This window comes from Pan troglodytes, chromosome 14 (genome assembly GCF_028858775.2).
Source record: "Pan troglodytes isolate AG18354 chromosome 14, NHGRI_mPanTro3-v2.0_pri, whole genome shotgun sequence".
Lineage (NCBI taxonomy): Eukaryota > Metazoa > Chordata > Mammalia > Primates > Hominidae > Pan > Pan troglodytes.
Window position 1 is genome coordinate 100,063,518 of NC_072412.2, and position 16,819 is coordinate 100,080,336.

Genomic DNA, 16,819 nt, shown 5'->3' on the forward strand with positions numbered 1-16,819 from the left:
ACAAAGTACTACAGACTGGGTGGCTTAGACAACAGGCATTTGTCTTACGGTTGGAGACAGTGTCTCGCTTCTAGGCAGCTGGAAGTCCAACACCAAGATGTCAGTGGGGCTGGTTCCTTCTAAGCACTGTGAGGGAAAATCTGTTCCAGACCTCACTCCTACCTTCTCGGGCCTTGCTGACAATTTTTGGCATTCCTTGCCTTGTAGATCTCTGTCTTCATCCTCATGCAGTGTTCTCCCTGTGTGCAGGTGCCTATGTCCAAATTTTCCCTTTTTATAGGGACACCACTCACACTAGATGAGGGACCTACTCTACTCCAGTATGACATTTTATGTTAATAAACTATATCTGCAGCTATCCTATTTCCAAACAAGGTGACATTCTGAGTTATTAGCTATTAGGACTTTGACATATGAATTTTGTGGGGGACAATTCAACCCATAACATTATTACCCTGTTTTACAGATGGGGAATAAAAGGCACAAAAGTGTTAAGTGACTTGCCTAAGGTCACACAGCTAATATATGGTAGAGTAAGAATTTGAACCCAGGAAGTCTGGTTCTAAAGTGAGAGTTCTTAATCCACATACTCTACTTCCTCTACACCACCGGTCCCCAACCTTTTTGGCACCAGGGACTGGTTTTCGAGGAAGACAATTTTCACGGACCAGGGGGTGGTGGATGGGAAGGGAGATGGTTTTAGGATGAAATTGTTCCACCTTGGATTATCAGGCATTAGTTAGATTCTCACAAGGAGTGTGCAACCTAGGGCCCTCTCAGGTGCAGTTCATGATAGGGTTTGCACTCTTATGAGAATCTAATGCTGCTGATCTGACAGGAGGCGGAGCTCAAGTAATAATGCTCAATTGCTTACCATCCACCTGCTGTGTGGCCCAGTTCCTAAGAGGCCACAGACCAGCATGGGCCCATGGCCCAGGGGTTGGGGACCCCTGCTTTACACCACCACACTGTAGTACAACCTTCAGGACCAACTAGAATAAGAAAAATTGATTTTGAAGGCATATTCTCCAATCTTAACAATGCAGAAAGAGGATACTTTGACCTATGAGTCCTAAACCAATCATGAACTTTTAGATACTGTCTGAGTTCAAGTCAGAGATCAAATTGTGATGACAGAAAGAGACAAGAGACTATCAGGACATAAGGAAGATGCAGAATCAGTGCTGTAAGAGGCAAATAACTTATAGAAAGTATCAGAATTCACCAAGGGAAAAATGTAAATAATAAAGGAGAAGGCAAGAACCTAAGGCAATTAATAATCTGGAGAGATAAAAAAAATAGGGGAAAATAATAAGGAGTAATTGAAATTGTAGCTCTCAGGAGGGCTATAAAACATACAATAAATGCTCTAGTAAGGCTGCACACAGTGGCTCATGCCTGTAATCCCAGCACTTTGGGAAGCTGAGGCAAGAGGATCACATGAGCCCAGGAGTTCGAGACCAGCCCCAGCAACAGAGTGAGACCCCATTTCTACAAAAATTTAAAAATTAGCTAGGTGTGATAGTGTGTGCCTGTGGTCCCAGCTATTTGAGGCTGAGATGTGAGGATCATTTGAGCCCTGGAAGTCAAGGCTGCAGTGAGCTATGATTGTGCCACTGCACTCCAGCCTGAGTGACAGAGCGAGATACTGTCTCAACAACAACAACAACAACAACAACAACAAAGCTCTAGTAAGAACTATATACAGAGTACCCAAATTATAGAATGTAAGTTTTTTTGAAAAGACTGGTACATGCTGAGAAAATGCAAAGAATCCAATGAACAAAATGCTACAAGCAATAACATATCTACAAGCTAAAAAGAGAAGTAGTACAATCTACGGAATAGGTAGTTTTGCTAAAATTGTGGGCATTATTCCTCAGTAAGATACCTTGAATTGCTCTTGAAAAACTAATTGTATCTTTGTTAAATACAAGTTAAAAATGTTAAATACAAGTTAATATCTCTGTAAAGGGTCAAATGTCATTTGAGGGTAGGAAGCAAAAGCAAAAGTTAAATGAAAGTGTATCATTGGGCTGGGCATGGTGGCCCACACCTGTAATCCCAGCACTTTGTGAGACTGAGGTGGGAGGATCACCCGAGGTCAGGAGTTCGAGACCAGCCTAGCCAATATGGTGAAACCCCATCTCTACTAAAAATACAAAACATTAGCTGGGTGTGGTGGCCTGCACCTGTGATCCCAGCTATTCGGGAGGCTGAGGCAGGAGAGTCACTTGAACTCGGGAGGTGGAAGCTGCAATGAGCCAAGAATGCACCACTGCACTCCAGCCTGGACCACAGAGTGAGACTCCATCTCAAAAAATAAATAAATAATAAATAAATAAATTTGTATCATTGGTGCCTTTCATCTGCTCGAGGGCTACATAGCTATGTTTTGGTATTAGAAACTGAGTACTTCAGAAATGAGGTTCCGAATTTTGGCATATAAACCTATTCTGTCTTGTTCCAACAAAATGAGGATAGGTACAGAAAAGGAAAAAAAAAACAACACTAAATTTCAAAGTAGAGGCCATAATGAAAAAAAAAATGTGATTACATGGGCTTTCAAGGTAAAGATTTTTCATGTAACCCATGCAGGAGAAAGTAATCAACCAACAAATATTGCACCTGCAGGCATAAAGAAAATAAAATACAAGAAAGTGTGCATTATTTTTTCAAGATCATTGGAGGATAAAGTTACCATCAAAGGGCCTTAGCTTAAATGACTATAAATTTGGATTCCCACCACACAGATGAAATAAGAAAAGTTTCTGCATCTGGAGAAAGAACCATGGAAATATGACGCCGGCTGCAAAGATGTGTGTGCATCATTAAAGACCAGCACAGTGTAGCTTTCACCACTTGAGTTCGTGTGTTACTGCCCAGAAGGCATCCTCTGTCATCAGACTGGATCCTATTGTGGTGACATGCTATTGCTCTGGTCCTCTGAGAGTCAGAACTAAGTGACAATTCAAATGTGATCACTTAACAGCCACATGACAGATAAAAGCACACACAGGTCCATATGGGAACTCTAATTTAAAACTTAAAGTAGAAGGCATACATTAAAAGGTTGGTTCGGACTTTTTAAATGAGAGAATTCCTAATGGTAATTCCTAAAAAATATATTTCATCAGGCTTGCTATTTTAGGGAAATATTTATTCTTGTCTTGTTCTACCAAAGATTTGAAAACAAATGTAATTGGGATGCTGGTTTCACACTGCCCTAAATAGGCCATATGTAATAGGCATGAAATAGTTAAACAACACCCAAGCCTTTATTTAATTAACTAAGCTCTGCCACAAGGAGGTGGGTACTACACAGAGAGAATATTTCAGTGACTGATGAGAAACAATCTCCTATGGACTCAATGTGTGTGCCCTACCCCCAACAAATTCATATTTTGAAATCCTAACTCCCAGTGTGATGGTAATAGGAAATGGGGCCTTTGGAAAATAATTAAGCCATAAGGATGGGGTTCTCATGAATGGAATTAGTGCCCTTACCAAAGAGACCCAGAGAGCTCCTCCCTTTCAGCTACGTGAGGACAAGCAAGAAAATGGCCGTTATGAGCCAGGAAGAAGTTCCTCACCACACGCTGAATCTGCTAATGCCTTGATCTTCAATTTCTCAGCCTCCAGAACTGTGAGAAATAAATGTTGTTTAGGCCACCCAGTCTCTGGTATTTTTGTTTTAGCAGCCTGAATGGACTAGGACACAACCACGGAAGAGAAAAAAAAAAGATATTGGAGCAATAATAGCATCTTCCAGGCAGGGCGCAGCAAGGATGGTGCTATAATTTTCTCTCCCTATATTTCCCTATCCATTCTTTTATAGCACCCTGGGCAGGCAAAACAGAAAGTATTTCTCAGGCATTTTGGAGGAGTTATATCAGGAACACATTCCCCCACATAGACTTGTATGATAGCCTTGTATACTATATGTGTGTAAAAATGTACACAATATACACTGTATACAAGCTCTAACAGCACACATACAAAAAAAAATCGAGAGAATTAGAAATGCTGATTCTAAACCCTTGAGGAAAAAAAGCTTCTTCTTCAAGAATTAAACTCTGAACAGATGCAGAGGACTACAGAAAGACTCTGCTAGGTCAACTTTAAAAGAAGTGACCAGTTCAACATGCATCATAAGTTGACATTACGGATTGGAGAAAGAGAACCAAGGTGATGCTAGAAGAGATTCTAGATAGAGACTAAGCTACCTGTCAGGCCATTCTTGACTAAACAATCATGAAAACTCTAGGAGAGAGTTGCTCAACTCAATGCTAGAACCATCTTAGATTTGTATGTAAGTTGTGGTTTGTCATTATATTCATATTTTATCAGAATGAATTGGATGTAATTCATAGGTTTAGTTCTTCTCAATATAGTATGTGTTTATCCTTATAAATTCTAGAGTTGAAGAGAATCCATTCAGGTGACATTTAGCACCTGTGAAATTAAAGAAAACAAGCCAGCCCCCAGCCTAGTCCATAGAAACCCTGCCACCCTGGGGAACCAGAGAGGGGTCCAGCCACCCTCTCTGATACCTCAGCTCTTATAAAACTCATCAAGATGTTATGCCACTTAGGAGCTAGTAACTGTGTACCTGCTATTTAAAAACTAGTATTGAATAAGTAAATGTGACATTTAAAAAGCATAAATACATGCTCACAATAAAAGCAATGACTATCATTTCAAAAGCCGTGCAAAATTAGTCAGATCTGCCCTTCACCAATTAGTGTTAATTCCTATTAATATGATCTAACGGGACTTAATTTCCTCAGCTATAGTGAATGCAATTGTGAAGAGACTGAGTTAAGAATTGTCTAAACTGACAAAAGGCAAAATTGTAGTTGAAAGACTGAACACGGGGAGATTTTCGAATAGGAAACTTTTCTTATAAATCTCTGCTCAGCCATTTACTGATTGGTGTGACCTTGACACATTTCTTAGCCTCTCTAAACTGTATTTTCCCTGTGTTTAAAACAAGGAGAGTAGTTTACTATATACAGATTTGCTCATTTAAGAGGTGAGCTTTGCATGACATCTCGCGCAGGGGCCATCACAGAATAGATGTACAATAATGGGGCATTCTCCTCACAAAAATGTACAGAACATCTACTAAGTGTCAGGTGCTGTTCTAGAGGTTGACTATGTTTTCAGTGATCACATTCATTTTCCATAAACTAATAAAACCTACAAAATACATCTTTACATGACCAGATTATTAGGTTTTCCAGGAAAATAAAATATTAAAAGAGAATGTTGTATTTTGTTACTCACACAGAGGACGAATTACTTTCACTAATTCTGACTTTTTTGAATATTTAGGGTTCTTTTTTCTTTTTCCAGAAGTCATGATCACAAACAAAAGTTATGAAGACAGATCACAGAAAAGGAGGTGCAAATGGATTTTTTCTTTTTGAATGTCTGAAAAGATGCTGGACTTCACTTTTTTTTTTTTGAGACAGAGTTTCGCTCTTGTCACCCAGGCTGGAGTGCAATGGCACGATCTTGGCTCACTGCAACCTCCACCTCCCGGGTTCAAGTGATTCTCCTGCCTCAGCCTCCCAAGTAGCTGAGACTACAGGTGCCTAACACCACACCCAGCTAATTTTTGTATTTTTAGTAGAGACAAGGTTTCACCATGTTGGCCAGGCTGGTCTTGAACTCCTGACCTCAGGTAACCCACCCACCTCAGCCTCCCAAAGTGCTGGGATTACAGGCGTGAGCCACTGCGTCTGGCCTAGACTTCACTTATAAGAAGAGAAATGCAAATTAAAACTTGCTAAAATGCCTTTTCACCTATCACGTTGACAAAGATGAAAAAGCATGATGACACAGGGACAAAGAGCATAATGAGAGGGAATGATGGGGGAACTGTGGCTCTGACACATAGGTGACACACAGGTATTAGGAGGGAATATTGTCCAAACTTCTAGAGGCAATTCTGTAACATTTATCAAATTTCAAATGCATTTTTTTACCCTTTAAGCCAGGGATTCTATTCTCTTTACTTACCTTACATGTTCAAGGATGTTTGTTGTAGCATTGTAAAGCAAACGATTAGAAATTACCTAAATGTCCATCAACAGAAAATAGTTTAAAATCTTAAATTTAAAATTAAAATAATACATTTCAGGATAAATCCATGCAACAGAATACTATACAGCTATAAAAAAAGAATAAGAATGCCCTTCAGAACTGAAATGATTTGGAATAAGTTAAAAAAAAAAGTGGGGGGAAGGCAAAGGGACAGAGGGGTCTATAATATGCTACCGTGTAGATAAATATATAAACATATTTGTTTGTGTATTTATAAAATATATCTGGAAAATTAGAAAAAAATTGTATTGTTTGGTGGAAGATGGTAGTGATAATATGGACTTCATTTTATACATTTTATATTTTGAACCTTTTATGTGCACTAAGATTTTAAGATGAAAAAATTTAGAAAACTATGCAACAACCTAAAAATTAAATAAATTAAGTGATAATGGGATATTACACATAATAGGTACCTTATAGAGATAGTCCTCTGTATCCAATTATAAGTAATCTAGACATGCTTTAGAGTATACAGAAGGATGTGTGTACCTTATATACAAATATAATGCCATTTTATATAAGGGACTTGACTAGTCACAGATTTTGGTACCCATGGTGGGGGGTCCTGGAACTAATTCCCTCAAGATATTGAGGGATGACTATAATTGCAACTGTATAAAACATATGAGAATATGAAAAGAAATAAACAAAAAACTTGAGATGGAATTACAGGCATTTAAAAACTATTTTCACCAACATTTCTGTAATTATAAATAATATAAAAATCATAAAACCACTAAAAATAAAAATTTCACATACAACGTTATTTTATTTTTTTACCATATTAGTCTAATTATGATTTTTCTTATTTAAAGTAAAGCAAAATGGATCTATCTTTAAATGTTTCACTCTTGGGAAGAAAAAAGCAATGCCCTATTGATATGGTTTAGCTGTGTCCCCACCCAAATCTCATCTTGAATTGTAGCTCCCACAGTTCCCACATGTTGTGGGAGGGATGTAATTGAATCATGGGGGTGGGTCTTTCCCATGCTGTTCTTATGATAGTGAATAAGTCTCATGAGATCTGATGGTTTTATAAATCAGAGTTTTCCTGCACAAGTTCTGTCTTGTCTGCCACCATGTAAGATGTGCCTTTCACCTTCCACCATCATCGTGAGGTCTCCCCAGCCACATGGAACTGTAAGTCCATTAAACCTCTTTTTCTCTATAAATTACTCAGTCTCGGATATGTCTTTATCAGCAGCATGAAAACAGACTGATACACCTATCCTTCTTTTTTTAAATTTCAACTAAACTCACTCTAACTCAGAATTATTTATACCTGTAATTGTGAGCTTTTGATTTCACTAACTTTGTTGTAGCCTAGAACAGCAGACTCAGAAGGGCTCTTTCTTACAGGGTTAATTTATGGTAGTCCATCAGCTATGTGTGGTTTTAGAAATTCATTTTCTCCTGCTGCACATTTCTAAATTAATGAACCTATTTTATACACTGATTAGTAATAAGACTACTGTATGTTGTATATCATTTAGAATGTCAACGTACAAGGTAGAAAACAGGCACGAGCTGTTTAGTATTAATTATGGAACCTATGGACCCCCCAGCCACTGAGGAATTGAAGGAACTTAGAACTCACCAAATGTACTTTCTAAAAGGATAACATCCAAGTATACTCTTAAGAATAGTATCTTTAGGAATTGGGAAGGAAATTACCACTATGTAACACAGTTTCTTTCTTGGCATTTAAATAACTTTACAGTCTGTTGGTTTCCTTTTTTTTCTCTTTTCTGGATTATATCTAAATTTAATATTGAAGACAGCACTTAGCATTTCTCTGGCCTAATCTTATTTTCCATGATAAATGTGTGCATTTGCCTCAATTACCTTAGGAATTACTAGAGATTGCTTCAGAGTTTTTCCTGCACTTTAATGTTCTGCCTTCTTTTGCTCATTATTGTGATCACATACAATTTTGTAGCTCTATTGCTTGAAGAGATTTCACAAAAAAAATTTTAATAAATGTCATGTGCAATATATTTGCATGAATTGCCTCATGAATTTGAAATTCCAGAAGCTATAACTCTGTTAACTGAAATACTTTAACCTGGATCTCAATATGTGAAAAATCATTTAAGGCTGAATTGGCTTCAGCATAAAACTCTTTGAAAATAGCCTAAAGTAATGGTGAGTTCTGGAACTAGGGCCAAAACATTATTCATTCTGTGCCTTTAAAGAAAGGCTGTGGCTCTTTGTTTATTTATATGTATATTACACATACTACTAAAGAAAAATAAAATTTTAACATTAAGTACATTAAAAACAACGAAGACAAAGATGATTAAATGTCTTACATCTCTGAACCACGTTAAGTCACGGGATTTCTCACCCATCAAGTCACAATGTGAGCTTCCACCCTAAAGCAGAAGGAGAAATATGACTAAAGGGAAATCCCTACTACAGGCCAGATATGGTGGCTCACCCAGTGCTTTGGGAGGCCAAGGTGGGAGGATTGCTTGAGGCTAGGAGTTCTGAGACCAGCCTAGGCAACATAGTAAGACCTCATCTCTACAAAAATGAAAAATTTAAAAAGCTGGGCATGGTGGTATGTGGCTATCGTCCTAGCTACTTGGGAGGCTGAGGCAGGAGGATCACTTGAGCCCAGAAGTTCGAGGCTGCCATGAGCTATGATCATGCCACTGCATTTCAGCCTGGGCAACAGAGAGAGACTGTCTCTTAAAGAGAGAGAGAGAGAGAGAGAGAGAGAGAGAGAGAGATTCCTACTATCCTTACTACAAACTAATACAAAGAAGAAAAGTGAATCCTTTACACCACAGGTTGATAAATTAAAGCCTGAGGGCCGAACAGAGCCTACAACCTGTTTTTGTAAATAAAGTTTTATTGGAACACCACATTCGTTTATGCATGATCTATGGCTGATTTCATGATACAGGGGCAGAGTTCAGTAGTTACAACAGAAAACATCTGGCCTCCAAAGCCCAGAATATTTGCTACCTGGCTATTTACAGAAAAATGTTGCCAATTTCTGTCCACTTAGTGGGCTTGTTCAAAAGAAGGAGATAAGATTTAGCAATCCTGGAGACTTGGGATGCAGAAAATCAAATTACTAGCATCATTTTTAATAGGAGAGAAAGAGTTGGGGTATAATCCTTAATTTATCAGAGGGTTCCGCTGTTCTACTTATAACATATTGGAGTACTGGATAAGGAGTATTGTGACATTTTTCCTTATGAATATGAATTGTGTGTATAAATTGTACAGTTGACAATGTATGCTTTAATAAATACTTAGAGACGTATAGTATAAATAGATGTACAGATACATGGCTGAGAAAGCAGACACCAGAAATGCTTGGCATAAGCTATGGCTGAGATGATAGCCAGAAAAAATGATGTGAACTATCAAGTTAGAATCATTGAACAAAGCAGGCATTCTAGAGAAAAGCAAAGATCGCTGTGGTGGCGTCACGGATAAGCCCCCACCTTGTTAGAGGCTGGGACCATTAATTCAGACTTCTGACAACCCCTTCATTTATTGCTACTATGCAAATATGAGGAAAGAAACATTTTTTAGAAGGAAAGAACAACTCTACCAACTAATTCCGTCTCAGGATTTCTTGAAGCTCACCTGACTATGCTTTAATCTATCTAGGAGCCCCAGGAAGCTACTTCACACCCATCAGGCAAGCTTAGAATCATTGAAAGCTATACCTTTACTCTCCCTCTTCATAGCTCCTTTTTTTGTACCCTGGGTTGAGTAACAATAATAAATCACCTGTGAAATACTTCTGACTTTGTGCTTATTAGTAAAATGTCTTAGGGCATTACTGTCTGCTTTGGAGAACAAGATAAGAAATATTAATTAAGGTTTGAAAATCTAAACCTAACATATGGTTCTCTAATTCTGACCATTATAAAACACATTATTATTGTTATGATAACATTTGTATTGTACTTGACGGGCTCTAGACCAGCTTCCTATTGTCCTAATCTACTAAGAGTCACTTCACTGAGAACAACATTTTCACCACCAGATCAGGTCAAGAGACCCACACTTTGCAAAGTGGGAAGCAGAAGCTCCATGTGGTTCAATTACATTCCCAAGATTGCCCTGGTCTGTATCAAGTAAAACTGATTGACTTGTAATCAGTCATGAAGCCTCCAAAAAGTCCAGAAAAACAAACTTCTGGCTGGGTGCATTGGCTCACGCCTATAATCTCAGCACTTTGAGAGGCCGAGGCCCGAGGATCACTTGAGGTCATGAATTCAAGACCAGCCTGGCCAACATGGCGAAACCTTGTCTCTACTCAAAATACAAAAATTAGCCAGGCGCAGTGGCACGTGCCTGTAATCCCAGCTACTCGGGAGGCTGAGGCAGGAGAATCACTTGAACGCAGGAGGCGGAGGTTGCAGTGGGTCAAAATTGCACCACTGCATTCCAGCCTGGGTGACAGAGTGAGACTCCATCTCAAAAAGAAAAAAGAAAAGAAAAACAAACTTCTATAAACTGATGGTTTGACAATGCATTATAAATGCTATATCTGGACTGAACTGTGTTTCCCCAAAATCCGTATGTTGAAGCCCTAACCCACAATGTGACTATACTTGGAGAAAGAGCCTAGAAAGAGGTAATTAAGGTTTAATGAGGTCAGAACCATAGAGCCCTGGATTAGTGTTATCATAAAAAGAGGCATCAGAGAGTTTATTCTCTCTCTCCCTCCAGTATATAAGGACGCAGCTAGAAGGCTCAGGAAGTCTTCACCAGGAACCAAATCAGCCGGCACCTTGGTTTTAGACCTCCTGGCCTCTAGAACTGTGGGATATAAATTTCTGTTGTTTAAGCCATCCAATCTGTGGTCTTTCATTATGGCAGCCTGAGCAGACTGAGACACATTGCTAAGATTAACATTAAGGTGAGGAAAATTCTGGAAAAAAACAGAGAGTCTTTGGATACCATACAATCTACTGGATAACAATATAAACTCAAAATACTGGCAAAATAAAAAAGGAGAAGAGGTGAAATATCTTCTTGTAATTGCTCCAAAACTATCTATTCAAGACATACAACTCAGAAGACACACAGACAGAGTTAAAATAGACAATGGTGAGTTGCGTATCTGTAAAGCAGGAGCACTGTTGGGGATTGGCTGCTGAGACATGAATGTGTATGTTGTCTAAATCTCTTATGACAACTTGAGTGACCTGTACTTAGAAAAGCAGTCCCTGACATTCAAGAGCTGGCCTGGCGCTATCAACGAGGACTTGATGTCCCCCTATCAGACAGAAACAATTTCGTAGAACATCGACAGCAGACAAGGCCACTCTGTGACCATGACGGATCAGGACAAAAACAAGAAAACCCCATAACCGTGTCTGAGCACAGACAAATTATGAACATTGTCCAAGATGCAAGATGTGTGACACCCCCTTTCCCGGCTAATATGAGCATCTGCTGCTGTTTGACCAATTATGGCTTTAACCTCAGTCTAGTCTGCCCCATATACAGATATAATCGCTCTATCAAGATACCCACTCATAGAATCAGGAAGCATACCCCTGCTTCAGACAACATCTGATTCACAGCAAAGCTTCCAAAAGTCCTCCCCAAATCACCTAGCACAAGCCCAAATCCTTTCTGTCTTTTCCAACACCCACTGGCTGAGACTCTCCACAGTCCTCCATTCTCTGCCTGCAAGGAGTAACAGACCAATGTATTCAACTACATTGTGTTCCTAGAGGTCACAGACTGAAGAGCATTGACTAGGGTAGCTGAACAGTGTGGCCCTGACTCATACCTCCCCATTTTGTTTGTCTTAGAAAAGTTCACCAGGGGATGAACATACTTTAAAAACTAAAGACTGGGCCCGGTGGTTCACGCCTGTAATCCCAGCACTTTGGGAGGCTGAGGTGGGCAGATCAGGAGGTCAGGTGTTCGAGACCAGTCTGGCCAATATGGTGAAACCTTGTCTCTAGTAAAAATATAAAAATTAACCGGGCGTGGTGGCGTGCACCTGTAGTCCCAGATACTTGGGAGGCTGAGGCAGAAGAATCGCTTGAATCCAGGAGGCAGAGGTAGCAGTGAGCCCAGATAGCGCCACTGTACTCCAGCCTGGGCAGTGGAGCAAGACTCTGTCTCCAAAAAACAAACAAACAAACAAATAAACAAACACTAAAAAAGCTCAGAATTGTAAAATTTAGAATCCTATTGTCAAGTTTTGTTCAGTTTGTTTTTGTTTTTGAAACAGGGTCTCACCCTGTTGCCCAGGCTGGGATGCAGTGGCACGATCATGGCTCACTGCAGCCTCGACCTCCCAGGCTCAAGTGATCCTCCCACCACAGCCTCCCAAGTAGCTGGAACCACAGGTGCATGCTACCATGCCCAGCTAATTTGTAAAGTTTTTTTGGTAGAGAAAAGGTCTCATAATGTTGCCCAGGCTGGTCTTGAACTCCTAGGCACAAGTGATCCTCCCACGTCAGCCTCCCAAAGTGCTGAGATTACAGTCATGAGCCACCATGCCTGGCAGTTTTCTTCTTTTGTTTTAAAGTGAGACAGAAATCAAACTGATATACCAAAGGAGTTCATCACACTGAAATTTAAACGACTGTGAGGCTCCTGCACAGTCAACAGCAATCCTATTTACTGTCTGTATTATTACATGTCAGAGGTATGAATCAGATTAACAAATTAAATTGCCTCAAATGTGAGTTTTTGTATTAATGCCATCGGTGAAGGCATTTGTCATTTTTTGCTCATATTAGCCAGGAAAGGGGATGTCATGCATCTTGTGGCTTGGAAAGTGTTCATTATTTGTCTGTGCTCAGACACAGTTACGGAGTAGTCTTGTTTTTGTCCTGATCCACCATGATCAGAGTGGACTTGTCTGCTGTCGATGTTCTACGAGATTGTTTATGTCCAACAGGGGACATCAAGGCCTGGTTGATTTCACCAGGCCAGCTCTTGGATGTCAGGTGCTGCTTTTCTTCTTTCTCAAGTAAAGCTCACTCAAGTTGGAGTAGGAGGTTTAAGTGTCCAGCACACCCTCTCCATTCTCCTCCCGTTTTCTGGCTAACAGAACCTCTCTTTCCTGCAGGTAACACATTGAAGGTGGTTTGTGTGGACTAATGAACCTCAACAACACTCATTTAGCCAATGAAAAATCATTTATTATTATGCTAATTTATGAATTCACCAGTGGAATTGTAAACTTTTGTCTAAGATCACCCAAAAGTGAACCATCCCTGAAGCATGGGTTCTGATTAGGGCTTTCAAATGCTACCTAACCATCCCTATGGTATAGATTGAAATTAATTTACATTTGCACACATCACATTGTTCACACAGAGAATAAAACATCATCAAACATTAATTGTATGAAAACAATAAATCTGACATATTATCTAGAAAATTTTCATGCATTCTGAATCTTTGAACATACCACATAAATGGGATCATTGGCGGCTGAATGTGGCAAAGCGTTTGTCCCGTTCAGGAAGGAATGAACCAAATTATGAAGGCTCATCACTTGAGAATCCAGAGTCCCATCTGCTTTATCAAACCCTTCCAAAGCATTCCTAGGAGAAACAAGTATATCAGTGACAACAGACAAAGACTGATAAAGGTCTCTTTTTTGTTGTTTTCAGCCTAGATGATAGTTGTCTAATTTGAGACTGGGTAGGGATATGGGAAGCTCTGTCATAGCAAATTGACCAAGAATTAGCCCCAAACTTTAATGATAATCCTCTGTAAGGGGAGAGAACTTCTAAGCAATGCTATTTCTGAATTATATCTCTTTTGTGTACTGTATGACAACCTCATACCTGTCTCTCATTCCCTTGGAGAGCAGGCTCTATGTTTTCTCCAGATATTTATTGCCAGGGTTCAGTACCATGCCAAGCAGATTGACTATGATCAATAAATTCTTTTATTTAACATATAATCTGATATTTATATTTCTCAACCAAAGAGACCTTCAGCTTGACTGAAGGTCCAGCTACTCAGGAGGCTGAGGTAGGAGGATCACTTGAGCCCAGGAGTTTGAGGTTACAATTAGCCATGATTGTGCCACTGCACTCTACCCTAGGTGACACAGCGAGACCCTGGCTCTAAAAAAAAGAAAAAAGAAAAAAATTGTCTACCACCATAAAAAGACTTTAAGAATTATGAGAGATAGGTTTATAAATAAGATTTTAAACAAAGATGGGTCCAAAAAGGGGATGGTAGATAGATTAAAGATCTTCTCCAAAACTGGATTCTCTCTCTGTCTTAACTGTGTTTAAAGTAGACAATTTGTATGGGCCTGGGGCAGGGCAGGCTGAACTCAAATGTAGAGGTTGTGCTAAGTGTAGCATGGCTCAGAGTCTGCTGAGGTTGGACACAGCCTTCAGAGTAGCGTCAAAGGTGGGGGAAGGGTAACATTTAAGGTTGTTTTGAAAAGGAGGATGAATTAGTTTTTCATTGTGACAAAAGTGCTATTAAAACAGATTGCATTTTCTATATGTTTGAGTTAGGGGAGTTGTTCTCAAAATGCAGTGCTCAGACCACCTTAACTGGCATCATTTGGGATTTGGTTAGAAATGCAAGTTGTTAAGACACAGCCTACATCTACTGAATCAGAAACTCTGGGAGCAGGGCATGAAATATGTGTTTATGTGTTTTTCTTTGGTGATTTTGAGATGTGCTTAAATTCTAGGCCTACCTCTACAGGTACATACCACCACACCTGGCTACTTTTTTATATATTTTTGTAGAGACAGGGTCTTGCTCTGTTGCCCAAGTGGTCTCAAACTCCTGGACTCAAGCAGTCCTCCTGCACTGGCCTCCCAAAGCACTAGGATTACAGGCATGAACACCATGCCCAACCTTTGATGGAAGATTAATAGTTGGTCTTTAAATGTTAAGTATTGTAATGTCATTGCTGTGCTATGATTTGAGTTGAATTTAGTCTGCAATACTCCTCTGAGATCTCAGACCCCACTATTAAGTTCTATGGCTGATAAATTTCTAATATCGACATTTTAAAAAATAAGAAAGGAAAGAGAAAGAGCATGGACATTGAAAAAACACTATATTTAATGAAGTACCCTGTTTCCAAAGACTGGACCTATTAATGTACTGCAATTAGAAATACAAAAGATGGTTTTGAACAGCTAAGTTAGAAGGTATTAAAACCATATTGTTAGTCATAGTAGATGGGTAAAGACTTTCCTCACACCAATCCCTTGCTAACTTCTCTCGTTAGGCCTCTCTCCATCACTTAGCTTCGTAGACAACCCCCAAAACCTGGGTTTCCTTCCAGTTCTTTACAATCACAGGCATGAAAACCTGTACTGTACAGGCAGGTCCAGCAGAGCTCAGAGCACCCACCTGAAACTGAAGGTAGAGTTCTGGAAGAAGGGAGGATTGTCAAACTTCTGGAGAGACAGGCAATCTCGTATGTCTTTTAAGGTTGGCAATTTCATGCTGTTTCTTCCCATTTGATTTCTTCTCAGCAAACCTTCATAGGTTCCATTGCACAAGGTGACCCGGTGGTTATAGTCATCCAAGCTAAGATTTGTAATAAGATTTAAAATAATATATGGTGGCTGGGCATGATGGCTCACGTCTGTAATCCCAGCACTTTGGGAGGTTGAGGCAGGTGGATCCCTTGAGGCCAGGAGTTTGAAACCAGCTATGGCAAAGCCCCGACTCTGCTAAAAATACAAAAATTAGCTAGGCGTGGTGGTGTGTGCCTGTTGTCCCAGCTACTCAGGAGGCTAAGGCAGGAGAATCACTTGAACCCAGGAGACAGAGGCTGCAGTGAGCAGAGATCATGCCACTGCCCTCCAGCCTTAGTGACAGAGTGAGACCCTGTCTCAAGAAGAAAAAAAAAAATCCCCCAAAACAAAAAATGATATGTCTTAACTTATGCACAGTATTATAAATTTGGGCCAAGCAAATCAATCAGGGTCACAATCATGGTAAAATTGTACTACAATTACTTTAGCAGAGTTAACAATATGTGGTAAAAAGTACTATACCTGAAAGTCATTATGGGTCGAGAAGTTTCAAAAATGTAGATGCACAAAATACGGACATGGGCATAAATATGAATAATCATTACCATTCTGTTGGAAAGACAGTGAGAGGGTTTACAAGGCAAGATGACTCCTATTGTGTGCATTTGAATCTTGAGTAACTGAAGGGAGAATAGGGTGGTTCGTATTATGCTGAGCTAAGCCAGTTTTGGCAGAAGTGACATGCAAAGTTACGAAAACCTTTTAGGCAAACTGAAGGCAAACAGGGGAGGTCAGAGTAAAAGCAGATGAAAGTACACAAAGGGGAGATATTAGAAGAAACGCTGTGTTGGAAAATGTTCCAAGGTAGTAGAGTATCAATAGTTAAGTGCTCAGCATGGGCTGAGAAGGTCCCATGTCCGTAAGACATTATATCCTACACGCCTGCTATGGCCTGGATTCCAACATCAGAATAGTATTTCTTTCTTTTTATTTATTTTTTCTTTTTAAATTTAGAGATAGGGTCTCACTCTGTTGTACAGGCTAGAGTGCAGTGGCATGATCACAGCTGACTGCAGCCTTGAACTCCTGGGCTCAAGCAATCCTCCTGCCTCAGTCTCCCCAGTAGCTGGGACTACTGGCTAACTTTTTTTTTTTTTTTTTTTTTTTGAGACAGAGTCTCACTCTGTAGCCCAGGCTGGAGTACAATGGCACACTGCAACCTCCACCTCCTG

The 16,819-nt window shown here is 39.7% G+C and overlaps 1 protein-coding gene across 22 annotated transcripts in view; it reads right to left on the reverse strand.

Annotated features, from left to right (window-relative positions):
- The window catches only part of DCT (dopachrome tautomerase), a 156,374-nt gene that overhangs the window by 42,947 nt on the left and 96,608 nt on the right, over window positions 1-16,819 (reverse strand). For 21 of the 22 annotated variants that reach the window (XM_063792606.1, XM_063792604.1, XM_063792613.1 and 18 more), the window contains 2 exons: window positions 15,457-15,636; window positions 13,529-13,664 (listed from right to left, as the gene is read on the reverse strand). In XM_063792606.1, the coding sequence (XP_063648676.1) occupies window positions 13,529-13,664; window positions 15,457-15,636 (316 nt within the window). Of the gene's footprint in view, window positions 1-6,027; window positions 6,084-13,528; window positions 13,665-15,456; window positions 15,637-16,819 lie in introns of all 22 variants that reach the window. The other variant, XM_063792620.1, reaches the window with a different exon arrangement.